The following is a 23,456-nucleotide window of genomic DNA, read 5'->3' as shown; positions in this document are numbered from 1 at the left end:
AACTTAGGAGGGCTGCTAGCAAACTGGAAGGCTGAAGCTACCTTAAAGCCAAACCAGAATGAGAATTAGCTATTAAACATGTTATTGTTTTATTTCTTTGAATCTCTCCAAGCCTCTTAAGCTTTGCTTTTCAATGTACTCTTTTTCCTCCATTTGTTTAATGTGGAAAGTGATTCCAGCACAGCTGGAAAACCTCAGGCATCCTATTGGCAAAGGAACAGCAAATCCATCATGGTATATTGGCTTTTGCCCAAGTAGTGCCCCTCTGAAGTTAAGCTGGGATCTGACAGCACTACTCCAACAAGAGTGTCCCATCCTTACTAGTTGAAATAATGGTTAGAAGACATGTCTCACCAGGAGGTGTTGAGCAGAACTTCTAACAGGCAGCAGCAGTGGAGAGACATAGTGATCCCGTTAGAAATAGGACACTTAATACACTCATGGAATGTTTTCCATGCTACACTTTCTGAAGAGTGTGATATTTATAGCATATTGAAGACAGAGGTACTTAATTGTCTTCAGTATGTAGACCTCAGTTTGAGAGGGATTTGAGTACCACCACACCAAACTTCATTCATACTGTCTCAAATAAAAAAATCCTCATAGCACAAGTTCCTAAAAGCTGCAAGCTGATTCTGCTGATGCTTGCACAGGTCAAGCCAAAGAGATACATCTCAGCAACAGCTCCTGCCTTTTTGCCTGCAAACAGGTACTTACCTGAGCTGCAGGGAGCAGCGCAGTCGCTGTGGCCAGATGAGATAATTGACACTTGCTGCTGTGTGCAGCAGCACTGCCAGGTCTCCACCTGCTCTGTGAGCCATGCCAACACCTCAACCCGTCCTTCTGGCTCGAGATGCCACAGCAGCCCAGGCAAGGGAGTGGTAGGAAGCACCAGATCATTAGGGTGGAATTTAGTTTAGGTGGACAAAGGAATGCAGTAAAGGTCCTAGTCAGTGGGTGTAAGGAAGGTAAGGATAGAGAGCTGGACTCTCCTTTGAAGGGGTGGAGGAAAAAAGATGTGCAATGAAGGCAAGGAGAAAAGGATGCCACGTCCTTTTACTTCATGGCACGCCATGCACAGCTCAATTCCTCAAAACTCCGCAACACACACAGGCTGAACTGATTTTAAAGTAGGTACCATCTCCTAAAAAGTCATCTATCAATATACCTAAAGAAATTCCTTCTTCCACATTGGAAAACATAGGCAAAAAGGGTAAAATACAAGAGGACGAAGATGTAGAGGATCAGAAAAATGGAAAAGATCTTAAAATACAGAAAAAAAAAAATAAGAGCAATTTAAAGAGTAGTTTCAGAAAATCCTATGCAGTAAAAGAGATAGATATTATTATGCTTTTTTTTTTTTCAGGGCAGAAATTTATGATTTGCTCTATGTTGTTGTCATGCAAATATTTGCAGGTATGTGTAAAGTTACCCATAGCTGCAAGTTCCCTATGTTAGACTATCCATTTCCCTGATGAGCGAATTACACTGGGGGAAACAGACCAATGTTTATCATAAAATGCTTTTGAGTTTAGCTGTTATTAATAGAATCGAGTAGCTTTTATTAGTAGCCAATGACTGTTCACATAGTGCATTCAGTTCTCCCCGTCCCACAGCCCCTTGTTTCATCCCACTACAGCTACAGTCAGGAAGTGAAACCCAGGTGGGGAGGTTGGACTAGTGGGCCACTGGCTTCCAGAGAGTTCCTCAGGGGTCCCTTCCCTTCCTTCACCAGCTGTGTATGCAGCTCTGTAGCCTACATTTGCCACTTTTTCAGATGCTGCTGGGTTATAATCCTGTTTGATACTAATGAATGCTAGTGGATGTCTCAGGCAGTTTTAGCAAACTTTTACACTTCAGAGTTTATGGGATCTTGGGGTGTCCAGTGGATTCAGCAGGACTGCTGCCCTCCAGGGCTTACCTGGTCTCAGGAGGATTTCACTTGCTCCCTCTCAGCATATATTTTTTCTCTCCGTGCACAGTAGCTATTCCTGCACCCACAGTGTGGAACCTACTGACACAAACTGATGCAGAAGGGGCTTCTACAATAATATCCCTTGAAATGCTGTAAAGCGCTGAATTTAATTGGAATGAATACTGACCAAAAAAAAAACCCAAATCAAAACAAAAAAACTCACCCCAAACAAAACAAGAATTGGGCAAGAGGGATATGAGAATGCGAGTAGAAAGCAAAGCAATTAAATGGAAGAAGAAAGTACATCAGAGAATCTGTAGTAAACAAGGAACAACATCACCCAGAAGCACATACTACAATTGTAATATGATAAGTAGTACCCATACTTGTTAATTTGAAGGACCAAGGAGGAAAAATTAGGACTGAATGTAATTAAAGTGATTTAAATCAAACGCCTTCTAGTTCAAAACTTTGTCTCCAGAAACTGTGTTTCCCCTGTGGGCACTGAGCCCTGTCTTCTGCTACTGTGTCTCTGTGTACTGAATGCTTTCTTCCATACTGCACAGATCTGTTTTCTTCCCCCTGCCAAAGACTGGAAATGCAATGTTGCATGAAAACAATTTGTAATATGGGCAGACAGTCACTGATTATTGCCTCAAATATCCTCAGCAGTTACAGAAAAAAACTTCAAACCCAACTTATTTTTAGCAACTGAAAGAATTCAAGCAACCCCATGTGGCTGCTATCCAGGCATTTACTGAGTGGAGAATAGCTTGACAAATTATAGAAATGGACAAATTCAGAGTGTAAATCAGAAAACCATGTATATCACTATTTACATATGCTTTCCTGTTGAAAAGATAAACAGAAACATTAATTTTACGGCTTCCAGTGTCAAAGGAAAGAACGTCTGTTTTTATGAGCTGTGCATGAATCACAAAAACCAAAACAAAACCCCCCATCTACTTCACAGTTTGGCAGATTTCTCAGCTTGCTGGTAACTAACAGCCCAGCCCTATGCTGTCTCACTGTTCCTGAGTAATTCCTCTGCATCTACTCAGGGCTCGGCTCTGTGGCACTATGGGGAAGGCACAAAGGCAAACACCCAAAGCAAAGAAGTCAAGAAACAGAGCTGAGTTAAATACTATCTCCAGCTTCAAAACTACAAGAAACCTTGTCTGACCCAGAGTGCTTCACAAGGAAAGCAGTCCCAGAAGATGTGAGATGCTGATACTGAGCACTTCCCACCTCTTTTGCTCTTCCCATTCCAAACACGGATTTGTCCCAGCAGTTCTGCTTCTCTCCAGTGCTCTGATTTCAAGTCATCTACTGGCACAAAAAAGGTCCTAGAGATTTCTTATAAGACTCTGTTCCCTCCCTCTCATTTACAAAGCACACAAACTGTTTTTGGTCATTTACATATAAAGTAAATTCAAGCATGTCCTACTTTGTAGGAAAGAGCATGCATCCTTTCTCAGGAAAGCTTCTGCTCTGTTTGGGAAGCCTTTAGATTTTTCTTCCTATAGAGCAGTAAACTGATTTGTGTAATTTCTACCGTCCTCTCCTGTCCCTCCTCAACTTCTTGTAAAGGGGAATTTCCATGATCCACGTGACTTGCAGACACTGCTGGGTTCAAAGCTCCAGCCAGCTGCAGTGACACTTCATTTCTACAGCAGCCTACTCCTCCTCCTATTAATAAATACCTTCACTGCCTTCCTGCCCAGTAACTCTGAGACAGGGTAATTATCTTCCAGCTTGGAAAGGGTGTAACAGAGCTCAGTTTGTGTGATTTTACTTAGCTAGTGTGATAGATTTGGCAAACCTTTTCTTTTGCATGACAAGCAATACCAAACCAGTATATCCAGCAGTAGGTGGCAGACCTAATAGGATGACCAGATGAGACTGTGTATTTATCATTCTTTGTATTTAGCAGCAGGCTGCCACATCTCACTTATAAAAAAAAAAAAATCTCTTTGCTCCATTTGGAGAAAACAATCTTCCTTCAATTATTTGAGGCATCCTTTTCTTTAAAATTTAGTTCAGAGTCATTGATGTCTACATTTCAATTTCTATCACATAACTAAAAGTCTGACCCACTTGGCAGTGTCAGTGCCAGTGTCTGTTGACTTCTACATCCAACACAATCACCAATTTTGTTTGGTGCATGTCTGCAGTCTGCACATTGGACTGCAGTTTGCTATTGATGCACTTCTGTATGTACTCATACATTATGCTTTAGGTTTTTTTTTTTCCTGGTAGGCTTTATATCATCTTACAGAAAGCATTTGGTTTAAAAATTACTAGAGTTGATCAGGTTTCTGCTTAGTTTCATGCACTAGAATAATTGAACACATTTCTTTTTAATATTTCCTTATAAACAAAGTTATGCTGTGATGATGCGTGTTTTACAGTGAGGCAAGAAAAGGCAGCACTGACTAAGGTTTCCCATTATGAAGAATTTGGCAATAATATTGCCTTAAGGCATTCCAGCCCTAACTGTTTGCTCCTTATTTATGTCTCTGGGCTGCTCTGCAGTTTTGCTAGAACTCTGAATCCCATCCACTCTGAAGCAGAAGCAAAAAGGGATCTTATTTCAAAGTCACCCTTCTTTTTTGATTTTTCAGATTAAGAAAAGTAAATCTGGGACAGTTCCCGGGTTTTACAGTACACAGCAAGGCCCCATCAACACTGGGATGTCACCACTGGGAGGACAGGATCTGTCTCACTGGCTGGTATTGCTGGCCAGAAACAGGCATAGGGAATAACTCCACTGTGTGGGAGGGAATATCAAGCTTTGAAAGCAGACACAGACTCCTCAGATATGGTCTAAAGACTGGGGATACGCAGAGCTAAGGCAGAACACACATCAGCCTTCCCCTGTCCAACATGGAGGGAGTAAGAGACACATGGAAGACAGCTAGCAGCAGCTGCTCTGGTCCAGGTCAACTCACCACCAGCCTTCAGATTTATCATTCCCTGTACTGAATTTTCAGCTTCATTCTGTAGCTGGATCTTATAGACTAATCATCAACTTAGAATTAAAAAGAAGGTTCAAGGGGAAAGCATTAAAATAGACATTCAAAATTAAAAAAAAAAACAAACAAAAACAAAAAAACAAAAAAAAAAAAAAAAAAAAAACCACAAAAAAAAAGTGCCTGTCTTTGTATTCTGACCTAAGCCGTTTTCTGAAGTTCTTTTAAAACAGCAAATCCCAAAGTTAACATGAGGAGTCCTGATGGCATAATAATAAGCTGAATTTTCCAAGCTGACAATCTTTGAAAATGAGCCTGCTGAACAAGCATAGTAGGAAGTGCCCAAATATAACTTCCATAGGAGTTTTATGCAGTGTCTGGGGGACTCTCAAAATTACTTCAGGGATATAAAATGTACCAACTTCAGCACCAGGAAAACATTCAGAAGAGCAAGTTGATTTAAAAGACACATGTTTTAACTCAAAAAGAAACTTATGTCTGAGAAAAATGCAGGTAGATCATCAGTTCAGGTGCTTGAGATTAAATGGGCTGAATCCCCCACTGTTGTGGGATTAGTTTTTCAGATCTCTCTTTACAGTGAGTGAAGAAAATTTAGCACATCAGAGAACATTCAGCAAAAATCCTTTAGGTGGCTAGACAGAGGGGGATAAATGCTCCTACCAACCCTCTGTTTTAACCTAGTGTTTTACTGGGGGTCTTTGCTAAGTTACAGAATTCAATAACTTCCTTTAAAAAGATACAAAGTCCTCCAAAACAGTGCAAGATTCACTACCTGTGCATATATCAGGCCAGGAAAGAGGTAGGACAACAGGCCTGGAAAGCAAGTATCAAATTCTTGCCCCAGGGAAGGAATGACCTTGCTGGGTGCCAGCTAGCTGGAGACAAACTTCAGAGGAAAAAAAAAAAAAAAAAAAGACCTGAGGGGTCTCAGTGGACAACAAATTGAAAAATGCTCAGCAGAATGTCCTTGCAGAAAAGGAGGGCAACTCTACACTGGGTTGGGCTTGCAGATCCAGGACAGTAATTGCTGTACTCAGGGATTGCAAAAGTGCAGTACCTGTGTACTGGGGAGCCACTAACCAGTGATAGACACTCTGGAGCCCAGTCTACCATACCAAGATAGTTAAGGAGATGGAGCGTATGATACAGGAGAGGCTCAGAGAGTTGGGTTGGCTCAGTCTGAACATGAGAAGGTTTAAGGTGTGTGGGGGATGTATGACTGCAGCCCTCAGCTACTAAAGGGGAGGGTGTAGGGAAGATGGAACCAGGATCTTCTCAAAGGCACACAGACTCGGCAAGAGGCAACAGGCAAGAGGCAAGTTCCAACAGGGAAAATCCTGATTACATGTTAGGAGAAGTGTTTTCATCATGAGAGTGGTTGAACATTGAGTCCAGTGAGGCTGGAAAATCTGAATGTTTGAGATATTCAGAACTCAACAAGTTACTGAGCAGCTTGATCTGTTCAGGATAGATTTGAACAGGATTGGACAAGATTATCTCTTTCAACCAGTATCATCCAGTGATTCCATGTAGAAGTATCACTGCAGGCTACTTGTTGCCTGCTTGCCTTACCCAGGAAAGAGTGAGGGTTATGAACTGCCATCTCAGCCCTTCTAACAGTTCTGGCATCTTTCTCTACCTTAAATTGCTGAACAGAAAAAGGGGACCAACTCAAAGATGTAAAGATAGATTCCAGTATCTGCGGCAATAGTTAAAGCAGCTCAAGACTTGTGACTTGATTTTTATTTCAGTCCTTAGAAATCTAAATATATACTATATAAATATATTTATAATAAATAATATTTAATACATAAATCTAAACCTGAAAGTTTTTCTCTTTACAGCACTGTGAAGCAGATAAGAGTTCTTGGACTCCTGTCTTGTGTCAGCAGAATGGATTACCTGCAGTCAATTATGTATGTACAAACCTATCAAGGCTTTAAGGCTATAATTTGTAGAAATGTCCTGTGAACCTCTGATTAGATAAGGTGCTCATGTGACAACTGATAGGACATTGAAGGGTGTGTAGCATCACCTCATTTGTCCTGCACAGACCATCACAGGTGCTCCCATAAACCAAAACCCAAAGAAGTCTCTCCTTTTGATCTAATCAATCCCAACCACCCAGTTTTCCTTGGAGGAATGCAAGAATCACTTTTCCATAGACCCACAGTGTGACAATCATCCATGTGTTCCCATCTCTGCTGAAAGGACCATGTTAATCTTTTACACTACTTCATCAGTGGAGAAACATGGGCAGGGTGTCCCAGTGATATTGTCACAGCCCAGTGATCATTAAACACTGGAGGAGCATGTTTTAAGCCTGCTCCAACCTGCTAAGGGGCAGATCCCCTTTAGTATCTCATGTTTTGAATCAATCCTTCAGCCCTTCTCATCTACATGGTGGAGGAACAGCCCACCAACACTTCACACTCTTCCACACATATTTTGACTGAAAGCAGGAAGCGATTGTTGTGCTTGGCACAGGTAACAAAATCTGGGGATTTGATAGGATTGGATGTCTTGGTGGAGTAGGCAGAGAAATACAACTTGGTATTTCTTCATGTTTCAAAGCAGTGAACACTGATTTGCTTCCTCTACCGAGGTGCAGCATCTCTCATCACTAAGAGAAGAACTTTACTGACAAATGTAACAGCTACCTATATTCTCAGTAAGGATCAGAAACCTGCACTTGCAAAAGGTCTGGCAGAAAGCAGGGGCCTCCTGCTTGCAAAATGGGAAAGCTAAAATGCACTGAAGCTTGAGGACACTTGCACTGTGGTAATGGCCCCACACAAATAATTACAGCTAAAACTGGAAACCTGAATATTTGACAAAGAGAGCACAGAACCAACTGAGCTTTTTTGGGATCTAGAGTGCATGTAGAGCTGGAAGTTTCCCCATTAAGGGAAACTCAAAAAAGGCCACGGAGGGGTGGAGGTGTTCTTCAGGGCAGGACCGTATATGAAAACTGCATAAATACTTTTTACTACTTCAATTACAATGGCATTGCTACCTGATCACAGCTTGTGAATTTCAAGTTGAAGGAAAAATATTCCAGTCTGTAAGATAAGAGTGACAGCTTTTTACCTTATTTAAGTACTCCATGATACGACACAAGAAAGCAAGTCATATGGGAGGGGGTTCAAAAGATGGGTTGCTAAGCCTCAACCCCTCAAGTCAATGTTGCTTTGTTCTGAAAGGATAGCCTGCATTTGAATTCTACCATATCAGAAATTTTTGGGCTGCATTATTGAGCTGCAATATTTCCACCAAGAAGCTGCAGTACAAAGCTCACAGGAATTATTGTTTCTTCATGTTGTTCTGCAGACAAGAGCCACTGTGGACCAGCCCACTAACATGAACACATGCATCATTTATTCATTAGGAAAAAAGCTAATTACGAAGTTTTCAAGTTATTTTACAGTATCAGGTTGAATTTAAACTTCCACAACATTCTGCTCTGCAAAGCTTTTCCTTCAACACACTGTGTATAAGCACTGATTTGGAAGAGTGCTAAACGAATTTAAATAGTATCCACAATTTAAGTGTAGATACTTCTCTCACTGCTTTCCCAGACACTTATGTTTTTAGTTTGCTGGCCAAACCAATTAAGAAAAGTCATCACTTAACTGAAGAATCAGCTACTTTGGATTGATTTGTCATTTACATGCACACTATTTCCCTCATAGATTTATATAAGAACCAATTTTTCACATTTAGATGACAAATCCTTTTAGCTTAGATTAGCAAAACTGGCAGTTTTTGGTGTTTGGTAGGGTTTGGTTTTATTTGTATCCTTCTTCCATAAACCTGTCAGTAAAGCAGATTCTGTGCAGAGTAACAAGTTGTACTGTTTCTTCTCAGGCACATGCAATCTGCCCTTGAGAACCCAGCCTGTGTTAATGTTGTAGATAAGCTCTCTTCAATCTGTGGCACTTGCTGTAGCAGCAGCCTCCCAGTAGCTGTTTTTCTTGGAAAGACCAGAGTGTCCTTCAGCTGAGCCTGAAAGAACAATTGGCACATCTCCTGCCTTGCATAAACTCACACTCTTTGCATCAAAGGCTCCTGAGATGGCAACTATCAGATATTTTCAGACATGACTGCTTTAGTGCTAGATATAAAATATATGTACAAAAGGTGAACATGTGTTTTGGGACTCTAAATAAAACTTGTGAAAACACAGTCCTTATTTCCCAGTCATGAACTCATTTAACAAAGCCTTTCTGTTTTCATCAAGATTAGTCAGCTATTGAAAGTCCCCATAACAAGATACTACTCAACTGAACATGCCCAAGGTGAATCAAGGTAATAACTTGTGGAAAAAATGAGCAGCTGCATAATGTCTGCAGCTGAAGCATCCAGCATCAGCTGAAAGCAGGTCTGTCTCTTCCAAGCCAGTGAGCAGTTTTATGCATGCTGGTGGTACAAGTCCAATTTTTCTCCCTTTTTGGTAGTCAGATTGTTAATTAACTCACGTAGCAAAAATGTGAGATTCAACCTACGTTTTCCCTTAAGATTGATTTCCCTGCAGGGCCTATTTCAGAGTCTGCTGCACTCTACTGCAACTCTCTTACACCCTCCCACTCCTGGTAAAAACATGCCACACCTTCCACATGAGTCAACAGAGCAGGGCAGCATCTCCTGCAGCAAGCAGGGAGGCTGTGGAGAGGAGAGCCTGGTTGTGAAAACATAGTCTATCCTTCAGCAGTGAGCAGGATGCTCAGAGAAATGCAGCCTTGGTCAAAAATATTACTAGGAGAATGCAACAAGCTGCACTTGAAGTCACTGGATCAGGCAAGGTCACTGTGAAATACTCACAGGGATGAATTCCAAGTCACCCAGAGAGTTAGTTAGAATATGCAAGACAGCTGGAAGTCTTTACAACACTCTCAAGTGACACTGTTTGGCACCTTATCAAACTAAATGCCTTTTGCCTGTCGAAAGCACAAGCACATCATTTTACTTCAGCGTTGTTCTGTTCCCTCAGCATGAAGTGTTGGTTGTGAGAAACTGCTGAATCCAAGACAAGATGTCAGGGTTTAGCTTTCATACCCCTGTTTGATGACAAATTGATGCTGAAGTTTAATTTCCAGTATATGAAAATTATCAATATATTTGGACATAAAAGACATGTAAAGAAAAATACAACTGAACTTGCCCCAGCTTTAACCAGGTGACATGATGCTACCCTGGGAAGTACAGTATTTTCTAATCCCAGGAACACTCCTGCTTTCCTTATTCAGTAGAGATGCTTACAGCCTTTCTTGTTTGAAGTGTTGTGTTCTTTCCCCTACTATTCCAGGCAGAAAAACAGGATGTTCAAGCCAATGTAACATTTCTCTGACACTAAGAACTCAATAAGTCCAGGAACACAAGTTACTGCTTCTTTTATAGTCTTTTTTTTTTTTTTTTAACTGAAATAAGGTCACTGTTTTGCCAGTCCCCATCCTAGAGAAATGGCCCTGTCTGTGCTTGATATGAACAGAAAGGCATCCTGAAGCATGGCAAGAGAATCCAACTCAAAGAGGTTTTATGTTTATACACACACAGAGCTATTTATTTAACTGCTGTGAGTGCACTCCATGGGGTGAGCTGGGAGTGAAACCCTTCCGTGTTCAATGGGATGTACAAGTGGACAATGGGAGATGCCTGAGCAAAGTACTGGGCTTGTGCCAGGGACTTGAACCAAAAGGCAAACTCAACAAGAAGTGGAAATAAACTGGAGACAGCACAAAATTTCTTCAACTTCAGAAGTCACAAACAATCAACAACAATCAAAAGTCACAAAATTAGTCAGCTAGAAAAGATAGAAAGAAAGGACCCTCCGGCACAGGATACACAGGGCATGGAAGGTATATATTATTAAGGAGCTTTAATCCCACCTACCTGTTGGTAAGTGCTTTTTTCCCCTCACATTTATTTTTATGTTCTAATAAAATCAGTTTTGTGGGCTGGAAGCCCCTAACACCTCACTTAAGCTCATATAAAAGAGTGTGTGGTTCCCCCGTGAAGCTCAGGCCCTGCTGCATACAGGCTGACACTCAGCTCCCACTGGTTACTTCTGAGTGGGCTCTCCAGCCCCTTCCAGGACCAACCCATATGCTCAGGGCTACAAGTAAAGCAGAAATACCTTTCAGTTTTACCTCAGACGTAATTCTGAACAAGTCTTTACTTGCAATTTCAAGTTTTAAACAGTTTAATCAAGAAAAAAAAAACACATATAATAACACCACACCGTACAGCAGGACATATACAGGAAACTCAGAGGCTGTATATCCTGTACCAGCAATCCATTTAGTGGATTTAAATGGGTACAGTTAGGCTACTGCAGAACAGACACATTTTATTTATGATTTATTATGTATCACTGAAACCAATAAAACCTGAAATAAGACCTTCACTGTCACAAATCAGAAGGCAGCACTTCAAATTTCTTGCAGTAGCACCCAGTGAATGCTGCAACAAAGCATCATCAATCCCTTAGTGCCACATTGTTTTAATGGACGGGACTGTACCAGTAGCTAGGCGCTCCTTTCAAAGGGAGACCAGAGATATCACTGCCATCCGTCAGACAAACGTTTCTTGTTGTTCCACAGCTACAGAGTAAGTTCATCTGTCATCTGACAAGCCCATCATAGGATTTCTCTATCTGGTTTTCTACCATGATCACATGTTGCCTGTAGCCCCTGCATCCCAGTGAAAGATTTTTGCTGCAGCAGAGACAATACATCATCCTAAAGCCATACACAGGATATTAAGCAAATCCTTTACCTGATGTAGGCTTCAAGCATTTTACAAACACACCTCAAAAACTTTGTTTCAGTGACATCAAGTGACATCTGACTGGCAGTTATATTTCTTTCTCAGTTTATTATTTAGATCTCAGTTACCTAAGCAGAGTTTTTATTGTACACCATGTCCTTTGCAACTCCCCTTCCAGCTTACACAAAGGAGCTGAATTTCAGTCATCCTTGTGTTGGAAATTGTTGCCTATATGCATGATTGTCAGGTGGACAAAACCTGAAAAATTGCAAGTCTACAGGTCTTTCTGTTTAAACTTAGAAAGTTGGTTTGACTGCAACTAAACTAGGGCAAAAAAAAAAAAAAGCCAGCTGTCTCTGTCCTCTGACAGCACTGCCCTGAGAAAAAATACATTACTTAAGTGCATCAAATAATGTTAAAGAAACTGCAGTTATTTTAATATCTGTAGAGCATTCTGATTTAAGGATCCCACTATTTAAATAAATAACATTTGAACAGAGGACTCCATAAAGCAGTAAGGCATGCAGCTGAGCAGGGTCAGCTTGGGTCTTCTCAGCAGTAGAGGTAAAATGGACTTTATATTCACCTATATATGCTGAATTTTCTGCTTAAATCTTCTGACAGCAGAAGCTTTGAAACGTGAAGGGACTAATGGAATACCATGTCAAGGTAATGCCTCTGTCAGTGGCAGTCTTCATACACTGCCTCAAGGAAGTTACAACAGATTGCCATTGGCCATCCGTCTCCTAATTATTCAGCTCACCACCAAGAAGTCTTCCTGCATTTAGTACATAAGTGGCTCCAAAAATCAAATCAGAAAAGGAAGGTGGCACCCAAAGGCTTGTAGCTTGGCTACTCAAAAGTAGCCTTTTGAAGACTTATCTAAATTTATCAAATAAAATAAGTAATCAGCCACAGGACAGTCAGTGTCACTTCAGTCATTTGTGTTGAATAGCAGGTGCCAGAATTATGCCAGATAAGTATTCCACAATTATTACTTTCCAAGTCACTTTAATCCCTGCTCGGGAGATGACCAAATTTACAAAGATGTTAAGCTGTGTAATGATGTCAAAAAGTAAGTAACTCTGCATCACACATTTGAAAAAGCTTCAACTTTTTCCCTGATCCAGAAAACCCATCCAAAAGTATCCAAAAATAGAGACACCTAAGACTCTCTGCCAGTATTAACAGTATTTTCCTCCTCCTTCATCTCCCCAATCTACTGTACTAGTACAGCAAGAGATATCAGCAAGTATTTTTTTAAAGTTTAATCAACATAAGTTACTTAAAATAAATGCAATGCACTTAAAAATAGCTAGGAACAATGTAAGCACAGCATGTCAACCTCCCGGAAGAATGGCAGAGGATAAAGCCAAGGGCCTGCCCTTGCAGGAGATGCTATGCTGTCAAACAAGACTCTTCTCATCACAATCCAGCACAGCCACAATTGGCTGCATATCAGTGAAAACATATGGTAGGCAGCAGAAATGACCACACTACTCAAGTTAAGCATCCTACAAGTTTAACATTGACAGCAGAAGCTCCAAAGAAATGCCACAGCATTATCAAGGTAGAAAATGTGTGTATTCAAATGTATTTATCAAATGCATTTATTTTCTCACATCTACTAATTACGCAAAGTCAAAATGCTGTGACAGTCTCTCCAGCTTGCATCATGACATTTTCCCCAAGACACCATCAGTCAGCTTGTGCCAATACATTCATTCACATTTTTGTTTATACCTTGAAAAAGAGAACCCATCAAGAGCACCAGTTTTGTGGAAAACATTACTTTGATTATTTCTGTAGCCCATGCTAGTTATTCCAGAATATGCTCAGAGCACTGGTACACTAGTGACCTTCAAATATTCCCATGTTTTGCATGCAATTAGTAAGAAAAAATGTTAGTGACTTCTACTCTTTCTGTATTGAAGGCTTATAAAAGGAAACTTACTACTCTTCTCTGATCTAGTTACGTACAGATAAAGTAATTGGAGAAGAAAGTTAAGACACTTGTATCTGGTTGCACATTAAGTTTTCAAAGAAGTCCATCCACACTTCCTTCCAGTTTCCCAGAAGCCTGAAAGGAGCTCCTAAAAAGCACTTTTAAGGTTCATCTCCCTCTCTCCAATTCCTCACAGTTCTGCTTTATCACCACACCAGTAATAAACCCAGAGCTAGGTAAACAGTGTAATGAGAGAGGTATTTTTTATGCTGACCAGTGTTCTTGCCACATCCATGCTACACACCCTGCATTGCTGTGATCACTTTTTAATACACTGCATTTGACTTCAGTAGAAGACTCTGAAAGATTTCATCCAGACATCTTGTAAACTGATACAGTCTTGTCCTCAGAATTATTGTACCAACGTTAACACCTGTGTTCAAAAGCAAACAAACTTTTATAGCACCTGATCTCACAGAGGGACATGCACTGGCACTCACAAGGCCTCTGCTGAACAGAGTAACTCTTAAGCAATCCTGTGCATGTATATATAAGGAAATTGTGATACAGTAGAAACCTAAAATTATAGCAGACTTTTTGGGTGTATCAAAAAGTCTAATGACTAAGTCACAGCAATTGTGCAATAAAGCATAGCATATCTTTTATTTGTCTGCTTGAGAAGTTAATATTGGTATGACTGACAAACAGCAGCACAATTACAACAGCCACATTAACCTCAGTGTTGAGGCCAGGTGGTGCAAATTAGTCCTCAAAGTCATCAGTCTTGAAATCATAACTACCCTAGGACAAAGAACAACCTCTCCAGTTTTGGGGATGTTTTTTTAAGGCAGCTTTTTCTCCATTTGACTTAATGATAGAGGATTACAAAGTTATAGAGAACAAAAACTTCAATCACAAATGGCAGAGAAAATACAGACCTTTGAAATTACATTAATACTCCATTCTCTGACAGAGAAATATTGGGTGTAAAAAAGGAATTAAGGTAGTAAAGCAGACCCCATGACTTACCTTTCCTTGCTGTCTCAAAGGTTCATTTAGAGGAGTATCTCCAGTACGGGAACCTTTAAGAAGCTTTGACATGGTAGGATTAGTATTATTTTTTAAGACAAAAACCTGTTAAATAAAACTGCCTGTTGTCATACACTGGTAGAACAGAACTTCCCTTTGATAACCTCCCTTTATAAACCTCACCATGGGTGTGGCTAAATGACTAGCTCCACCTTTCATCCTATTTAGAAATCCTACAAAAAAAAAAAAAAAAAAAAAAAACAAAAAAAAAAAAAAAAACAAAAAAACAAATCCACAATCTTCTCTGAAGCAATATAATAATTTTATCAACTACTCCTGTGCTGTTTTGGGGTTGTTTTTTCTTTTCCTTAAGTAGGTAACTAGTTGACAGTTTCACAAGCTGATGGGGAAAATGTAGACAAAATTAAATTTGTCTCCCATATTTGCAGTTCCTGCAACGTGGTCTACAACCACGTGGTGGGTGAACTTGCTCAATTGCTTGCTTTTTAAAAGCAGTATTGTAACAACCTGAGAGAAGTCTATCAGCTTTGAGTGTTTTTTGGTATTAGAGATGCATTATATTGAAAAGTAGCATATCTATGAACTTGCAGCATCTTCCAGTTGCATCACCTCAAGACAAGCCTCCACCACCAGTGAAGGCTCTTGTTTTCATCACTTACAGAATGAAGATGATGCAACATCAAAGCCCTTTGCATGACTCATTAAATCACACATGCCTTCTCTACAGAGTGACCACCAATAAAAATTACAATATGTTCTTTAGTCCTCCAAGTACTCTATATTTTAAAATCCCTCAACTTTCTTTCCTCTCAAGGCCTAATTCAAGTGGATGGGGTGATGGATTAGGATGTTGCCACTAAGACAATATTGCCTGCAGAATTTTATATTGCCTTGGTGTGTAATGAAAACACATCTAGGTGGCTGCACTCTTGTTTCTTAATTTTTTGTACTATTCCAACTGATAGGTTTTTTTTTTGTTTTCAAGGGTACAAGTATGACGAACTATAAACATAGGGCTTAAATTTGGGGTTTATTTTTCACTGAATAGTTGAGGTTATCATGGCACTCCTGAAGGAGGCTGAGTGTGAAATTAGAGTTCTTGAGGTGTTTGGCAGGAGTTCAACTATGCTTCTGTCATCTGGGTTTGCTTTCAAGGGAGCGATTAGGAAATTATGTACTTGTTAAAAAGATCTGTGCAAATAATGACTATTATACCCAACATTTCCTGTATTTAAGTTGAAGTGATTGTTCCATCTTGATACAAAGAGCAGAGGTATTTTCTTGAGAATTAGTGACTTGGGCCAAACCTCAACTTTAAAGAGTATTAAAAGAAGAAGGTCCATCGCTTTTCACAGTACCAGGCCATTTCTGTCCAAAAATGCTAACTGGTCTTTAAAAAATATATATCCATGTGGAACTTTTACTTCAGTATTAGACACTCCCAGATGTCAGATGAAGGAAGAAACCCACATTTATTGCAACAAGGAATGTTGCATAATAAACGACAGCATTCATTTTTCACTGCTTTTGTACTTCTGCAGGCAGGATAAAAGCATCTTTGACTTTAAAATCCATATTCAAAGGACAGAGATACCTATGTCTCTTGCTGTGGCAGGAAGTCTGTAATCTCGTGTTCTATTGTATGTGAATAAAAAAATTCTGCAGCATTCTCCAAGGCTAATGAAACAGTTCTACTCCTTATAGAAAGTCTGATGATTCTGAGGAAATTGTAAGTTTTGAGTGAGTTCACAAATTAAACAGAGCATGCGAGAGAAAAGAAAGCAGTTCAACTGAAATGCAGAGTTGTGAGAAATTGAGACAATCTCATTTTCCTTCCTATCTGTGAGGTCCTCTAGCAGAGGTGCTTTCTCTGGGCCAGCTTCCTCTCTTTCCACTTCAGCAATGACTGACTAAACAGTCAGTCAGTTCTGACATTCTTGGTTGAGTTATCCCTTCTTTTGAATTGATGTTGCCAGACAAAATGGGGAAATCTGCAGGTGTGGGTGAAAGGAGGAGGAATATCACAGGAGATGAGCAAGACCAGAAATCAGGATAGGAGTACTAGCATGTCATAAACATAAGCATAAACACAGCACCATGCAGCTGTAAATGTAATCACACTTTTTACCATTATAACCAGAGGAAATTGCTAAAACTTAGTTGACCAGATTTTAGCAGCCAAAAGCAGGAGAGGTGAGTACACACCTGCAAGCAAGGGGCTGGTAGGTTGGTCTTTACTGAGGAGGCACTTCAGCAGTACCTGTACTGATAATGTCACTTGCTGTTGCCAGCTTCTTCCAGGCATACAAAGGCCAGTCTTAAAACCACATTTTGCTTTCCTGAGCAAGAATAGTTACAAGACCTCCTCTAAATCTGCCTGTATCTAGTGAGGAAGCAATGTTTTAAAGTATAGAATTTATCTGCCTGCTGACATTTCGCATTCAGGGGAAAACTTACGACTGAGTTTTAGTCCTGATTGGTTTTGTAGTCCCCTCTCTTCTCTTCATGGTCCCCCTGGATCAGAAGCTCTTGGTTTAATAAAGCAGCATGTTCAACCTCTGAATGCAGAGGCTGCTTCTCATTCCCCTTGATCAAGCACAGCATTTTCTGGCTCTGCTGCACAGCTGGGCTGAGGCTAACCTGTGGTACCTCTTTCCTACTGAACCCAGGGCCAGGCTGGGAAACAAGAGAGTTGTCAAACAGCAACCAAGGCTCTGCCTGGTAAAAGGTGGGGTTCAGGTGCACAGCAAGCAGAGTGGGGAGTATCTGTGGCACAATCAGTCAGTGTGTTTACTGTTGGTCCAAGACTGGTGGTCCAAGGCCACCCAGGGATGGGGGCTTGGAACTAGGTAACCTTTACTGGTGCTTTCCACCCCAAACCATTCTACGATCTCTTCTGTTACTACGAAAAGCGGGACATCCTTTCAGGCAAAGGCCAGAGGAAATTAAAAAAACAAACTGACAGAATAGAATTACTGCCAATTTTGCGGTGAAGTCAGGATGCATCACGGATAAAGAATGTGAAAAATCTTATAAGATCATCTTGTAAGATAAGAAAGAAAGGGGCACTCCACAGGAGCAGCCTGAGATCAGCAGTGCGTGGATGCAAGGTTCTTTCCAGGCACAAAACCAACTACCCTGAAGTGGCTCAAAGCCCAGATCTTTTGTTTTCTTAACAAAGTTCTTTGCCATCATCTGGAATTATTTAATCTGCACTTCAAAGGTCTTCCAAGAGACAGCCTACCTAGAGCTGCTGTTCAAAACTTCACCAAATGCAATTTTCCTGTGAAATTCCCCAGACTGGTTTCAGCTGCCCCCTCATAAGCCCTTCTTCTACAGAAATGTATATTCCTAGAAAATTTCTAGGGCTTGTTAATGAGACTTGAGATATTCACAACCAATTGTCAATACCTAGTCTCTTTTACCTCTAAATTTCCTGCTTTCTTTTGATAATATTTCCCATTATTATGATTGACACCAAAATTCATGAGGGAATTAAAGGGTTAATGGAGTTGAAAGGAGCAACACTGACTATAAAAAGTTACTGCAATTAATAATGTCTGAGAACTTGAGCTGCAAGAAAAAGATGCAAAAGCTAGTAGAAAAGAACTAAATTAACAGCTTTAAGTGTTATTCTGTATATGTTGCACACTTTGGGTTGGTGGATTTAAATACCCAATTGTTTGGCAATCATTTAGCTCTATAGCAGACCTGCAGACTAACCTGTTGAAGCAGAACAGAGCTCAATGAGTGGAATGTCCTACCCTGCCTACTTACAACTCCAGGGAAAACCCAAAGCACATGATACTGGGGAGCATCAAATGCCAAGGAAACTCTTTGCCCTGTTGGTGCAGTCTGGTAGTGGGAATTTAAGCAATGATAAGTGATGAGGCAGGAGCTCTCTGCTGCCTCTGTGATTAGCTTAATTACAAACAGAAGTCCCCTGTTCTCCTTGTGTATGGGTCTATTAATACTAACTATGTGCTCATGCCATCTGCCAAGGAGCCATTTCCAACTTTACAACACACAGCAGACAATACTTGCAGGTGCTTGGAAATGTGTTTATTTGGCCGTTAAATCCACAAGACTTAAACACTGCCAAACAATATTTGCATTTGCAGGTTCTCCTGCAAGACAGTGTCTTCTGAACTTCTATCAGACATGAAGAATTCTGGACTCTGATGGAAATCAAGAGAGGTCTTAATCTATTTCTTCCATTTTGCTTCTTAGTCTGTGTTTTTGCGTCTGGCTCACAAATATTCTTGGATCCAGAACTGTAAGGGATGCCACATTCCCAGCAGAGACGAGTCATGAGATCGAAGGTCAGTTTCAAGTGCCATATTGCAAAGAAGCTTCCAGAATGCATGTTTCTACTCAGTCTGAATATAGTAATGTCAAACAAAACACGTTGTTTTCCTGTGATAAAACGTAATACGCTTTACTTGCGGTGTCATTCAAGCTCTCTGAAGAGATTGTTACTACTCTGTATTCAACCCAGGATTAATTGAGGCATAAAATGGTTACCAGATCAAAGCCTATTTTAATAAAACTCCTCTATAAGTAGCAGCTTGAGAAGATATTCAGCCATTTCACATTGCATGTTGTACAAACCAATGATGCAGAGAGATGAGAGACACATTTCCCCTGCGGACTTTAACGATTCTATCAAGATGTACTAGATTAAAACAATTTAGGTGTCTGAAGCTTACAGCTGATAGACCTGTATTGTTACATCCTTCTCACCTGTCAAATTTATGCAGTATTTGTATTTTCTGACAACTTGATATATTTATGTGCTTTGGCATTGGTAATTAGACCAACCTGAAAGTTTACATTTATGTGTATGGTAGATTATCCAGTGTTAGGACCCTACTAATTTTATCATTTTTTATCAAATAAATGGTGTACTCAATATCTGAAATTGCTCTGCTGAAGAAATGCTACTGGCTTCTTCACAGAAAGGGGAAAAGTAACATGGTGAGCCATTCTCAGAAGAGACCAGGTTAAAGACTAAGCTTCTACTAAGAGAATCATTTCTAGACTTTTAAATAGGACAAATTTGACATCTGGGGCTTTCAAAGGCTCAGGGGAATGAAGCCGGCTGACTGTAAAACTCTTCAGCACAAGAGAAGAGTTTCTAGGACTGAGGAGGCATTCAACCAAGATCACTGAAGCTCTCCCCCCAAATTTTGTCATGTTTTCATCTTCTGTACTACATGTCCTTCTCCTCCTCATTACCATTGGGCATCTTTTTGGACCACTGTGAAGAACTGTCCCCTCTTTAGGGCGGCAGTTGCTAATCATATCTGAGCATACTTCCCCCTTGTGAAGCTATTCTCTTGCTGAGGGGCTCTGTTAGCAGGATTGCTTTCCTTCGGTCCTTTTAAAACACTTTTTGTTCATGGCTATAATATAAATAGCACAGGTCAGCCCTGCTGCTGGCTGCTGACACTGGGCACTGCTCCCAGAGCAGGTCTGTGCCTTAATCCTGTCTGCCCTGCGACTGCGCGCCGGGGTTGCGCTCCAGCTCGCTGGGGACAAACACAACATGAAACTGTTCTGAGATCCAATTAAAAAATAATATGATAAATGCTTTCCCTGACACCTTTCCTAGAACATTCTTATTTTTGGGATCCTTTCCCAGCAGTTCAGGTTTTGCATTCTCCTCTCCCCACTCCTGAACCCTGCTGCCAGCACCCTTTCCTGTCATCTGACTTTCCAAAAGGTAGAAGACAAGTCACTGCTCTTTCCCCACCTTTCCTGCAGGCAGACTAAACACCAGTTTCTCTTGCTGCCCTGAGAGCACCCATTGCTCTGCTAGAGTTCAGTTTTCAGGTTCACTTCTCCTGGAGACAGATGTAGTGGAGGCTGTCAGCAGAGAGGATCTGCATGATCCATGTGGCAAAAGCTGTACAGGGAATTGCCCACATTCCCTCACCTTTCCATCAGTGACAAATCAAGCCCCACTGAAACTGCAAGGATTTCACATTAGCAGTTGTGGCTTTGCTCAGAGGACCTGGGCCAAAACACCGACTTTTATATACACACGTGTACCTGTACCTGCAGTAAAATAAATAATATACATAAAGGTGCTGAAAGGCTCACAATCTCACTTAAACTTCACCCAACATCGCCGTGTGTGCCGTCATGACAGAGTTGTTTTTTGGGCCCTCATTGACTCAGCATGCTCCCACTGGGACTCTGCATCGGCTGCAGTTCCCCCTCCCATGCTTCATGCCAACATCTGCCCAGCCCAACTCGGTCTGACACAACCACTTGCAGTTTTTAACATGATATAGTATCACTCCCCAGAGCTGCCCGAGGGAAAATGCATTCCACTCACCTAATTGCATTAGTCTAATGTTTCTCCCTCTTTTGGAATTAAGCTATTAAAAAAAAAAATACTGTATTAAGGTTTCAGTGTTGCAAGGCTTAAGGGAAAGACGATCATGATAAAAGCTATTGTAAGGTAAATTCGAATTATATGTTTCAGCCAAAGTTTTTGTAATTTTGAAAGCCCCAAAAATTATTAAATGTCCCTGTTTGGGCAGGACACAGTTCTTTTTCTTCTTAGTGGCTGGTACTGTGCTCTGTTTTTTGGATTTAGTATGAGAATAATGTTGAAAACACACAGATGTGTTGTCTATTCTTAAGCTATTCTTAAGTAGTGCTTACCCAAAGTCAAGGATTTTCAGTGTCTCTTACTCTGCAAGTGAGGAGACACAGAAGAATTCAGGAGGGTGCACAGTGAGGACAGCATATTTAATATTAGTGGTATGCTATTATTACTATATTTTGTTTCAAACCTTACATTGTTCTTAACCATAAGGTTTACTTTTTCTTTCCAATCCACTGCAGGGGCAGGGAGTGAGCTGCTGCATGGTACTTAATTGCCTGTTGGGGTTAAACCACAACAATAAATTATTGTGGTTATCCATTTGGAAGGGTGGGTGTAGTGTGGTGGAGGGGATATAATTTGGTTTTTATCTCCTCCTAATGTTTCACTGGCATTTGGAAGAATGTTCAAAAATAATACAGGAAAATGCCAGATAGCCAGATGACAAATAGCTGAGAATACTTGGATTTCTAAGAGCTGAAAGAAACCTGATTTGAGAGCTCTATCATCAGAGAGGGGCCTTAAATTTAGAATACCAGTAAAACTAATAGAGGCCATTGCAAACAACACCATAAGGCTGAAATAACTATCCCAGCCCATGACTACCAGTCAGCATCATCAATGCATAGGTTTTTTCCAATGCACTTGAGACAGACTTTATGTCCTCCCAAGGAAGTGATGCCTGCTGCCCCTGTGGACAGGAAGCTTCTCCTGCCTGAGAAGCAATAGTGATGACACAAGACACCCTTTTGCTTCTCAGAGGAAGGGGCATTCTATAGGAGGATTTAACTTTCAAGAACCACAGAAACAAAATTACAGGAGGGGCAAGGCTGGAAAACCACCACAGTGGCCAGCTGGTCCTACATCCCTGCTCAAGCAGGGCCATCCTAAAGCACATGGTGCAGTATTGCATCCAATTCTTGAGTCAGTCTCTCAGTGAGGGAGACACCACAACCTGTCTGGGAAATCTGTCCCAGTGCATAGCCACTGCACAGACAAGAAGTTCTTTCTCATGTTCAGGTGGAACTTCCTGTGCATCAGTTTCTGCCCATTGCCTCTTGTCTTATTGCTTGGCATACTAAGAAGAGCCTGGTCCCATCCTCTTGACACTCTTCCACCAGATGCTTACAGACACGGATGAGGTCCCCTCTCAGTCTTCTCTTCTCTTCTCAAGGCTGAACAGGCCCAACTCCCTCAGCCTTTCCTCATCAGAGGGATGCTCCAGCTCCTTAATCATCTTCATACCCCTCTGCTGGACCAACTCCAGGAGCTCCAGGTACCCAAACAGGTACCTGGCAAGTGGCCAAATGTCAAAAGTTTTAAATAAGAAGAAAATACCACTGAATGACCAAATCTGACCACCAGGCATTCTGATACAGCCTGACAGGACAATTGGCCAAGTTATACCATCCTCCCTCCCATGGCACATCTCACAAAGTGAGGTCATAGAAAAATATCCGTATTTTCCTGTCTTTGCAATATCTCCAAAAGGCATAGGTGTCTTATACACACCAAGCCTGCAAGACATTGGCTGCCCCACCTGCTGCTGTGCCTGACCTTTTCCTTCCTTAATAAGCTGATCTTTTCACCTTAGGAAACTCAAGTAGCACATGGATTTTGTAGGCTAAGTTAGAGGCAGACTGAAAGAAACCATACTTACCTTCAGAAAAAGTCAAATTTATCAATTGCTAATCATTTCTGAAGCCCTTGGTGGAATCTTAATAGATTTTATAGCATCTCAGTCAACTTTCCCTACTAGGGACAGTATGAAACTTCACTATTGCAGCAGTACCATAAAGCTTGAGTGATTTTGGAAAGATGGAGAGTTTCCTGTAACTCAAACCTTCACCCACAGGATAAGGCAGTAGGTGAGTCAAGGGGTCTTAACCCTCCTGCCCTGGACTTTGGGGATGATTTTCACTGCAAGGGTTTCACTAACAAGAAGCCATTCAATCTCAGCAGTGGTTGCTGACAAACCCCGTGTGAGACAAAGACAGTTTGTGCTCTTTGTATTTTCTCACTCATTGGGCAAAGCCCCATCCTGCACATCCAGTTGGGTGAGTAAAGACATAAACAAGGATTAAAGCAGGGGTCCCTGTACCTCAGAGAAAAGACACAGAGTGTGTGTATGCTGAGGATTTGAAGTGCATTCAGCTCGTGACTTGGGCATCC

The 23,456-nt window shown here is 41.0% G+C and overlaps 1 protein-coding gene across 2 annotated transcripts in view; it reads right to left on the bottom strand.

The window, feature by feature from the left end:
- Positions 1–23,456, bottom strand: part of MAPRE2 (microtubule associated protein RP/EB family member 2) — a 97,412-nt gene that overhangs the window by 72,486 nt on the left and 1,470 nt on the right. Inside the window, exon 1 of one of the 2 annotated variants that reach the window (XM_053973211.1) lies at positions 14,648–14,800. The exons of the other annotated variant lie outside the window; for it this stretch is intronic. Within the exon in view, the coding sequence (XP_053829186.1) occupies positions 14,648–14,719 (72 nt within the window). The 5' untranslated portion in view covers positions 14,720–14,800. Of the gene's footprint in view, positions 1–14,647; positions 14,801–23,456 lie in introns of those variants that run through there. 2 annotated transcript variants of the gene reach the window in all.

The sequence above is a fragment of the Vidua macroura genome, chromosome 1 (genome assembly GCF_024509145.1).
Source record: "Vidua macroura isolate BioBank_ID:100142 chromosome 1, ASM2450914v1, whole genome shotgun sequence".
Taxonomy (NCBI): domain Eukaryota; kingdom Metazoa; phylum Chordata; class Aves; order Passeriformes; family Viduidae; genus Vidua; species Vidua macroura.
This window is presented reverse-complemented; position numbering and strand designations above follow the sequence as displayed.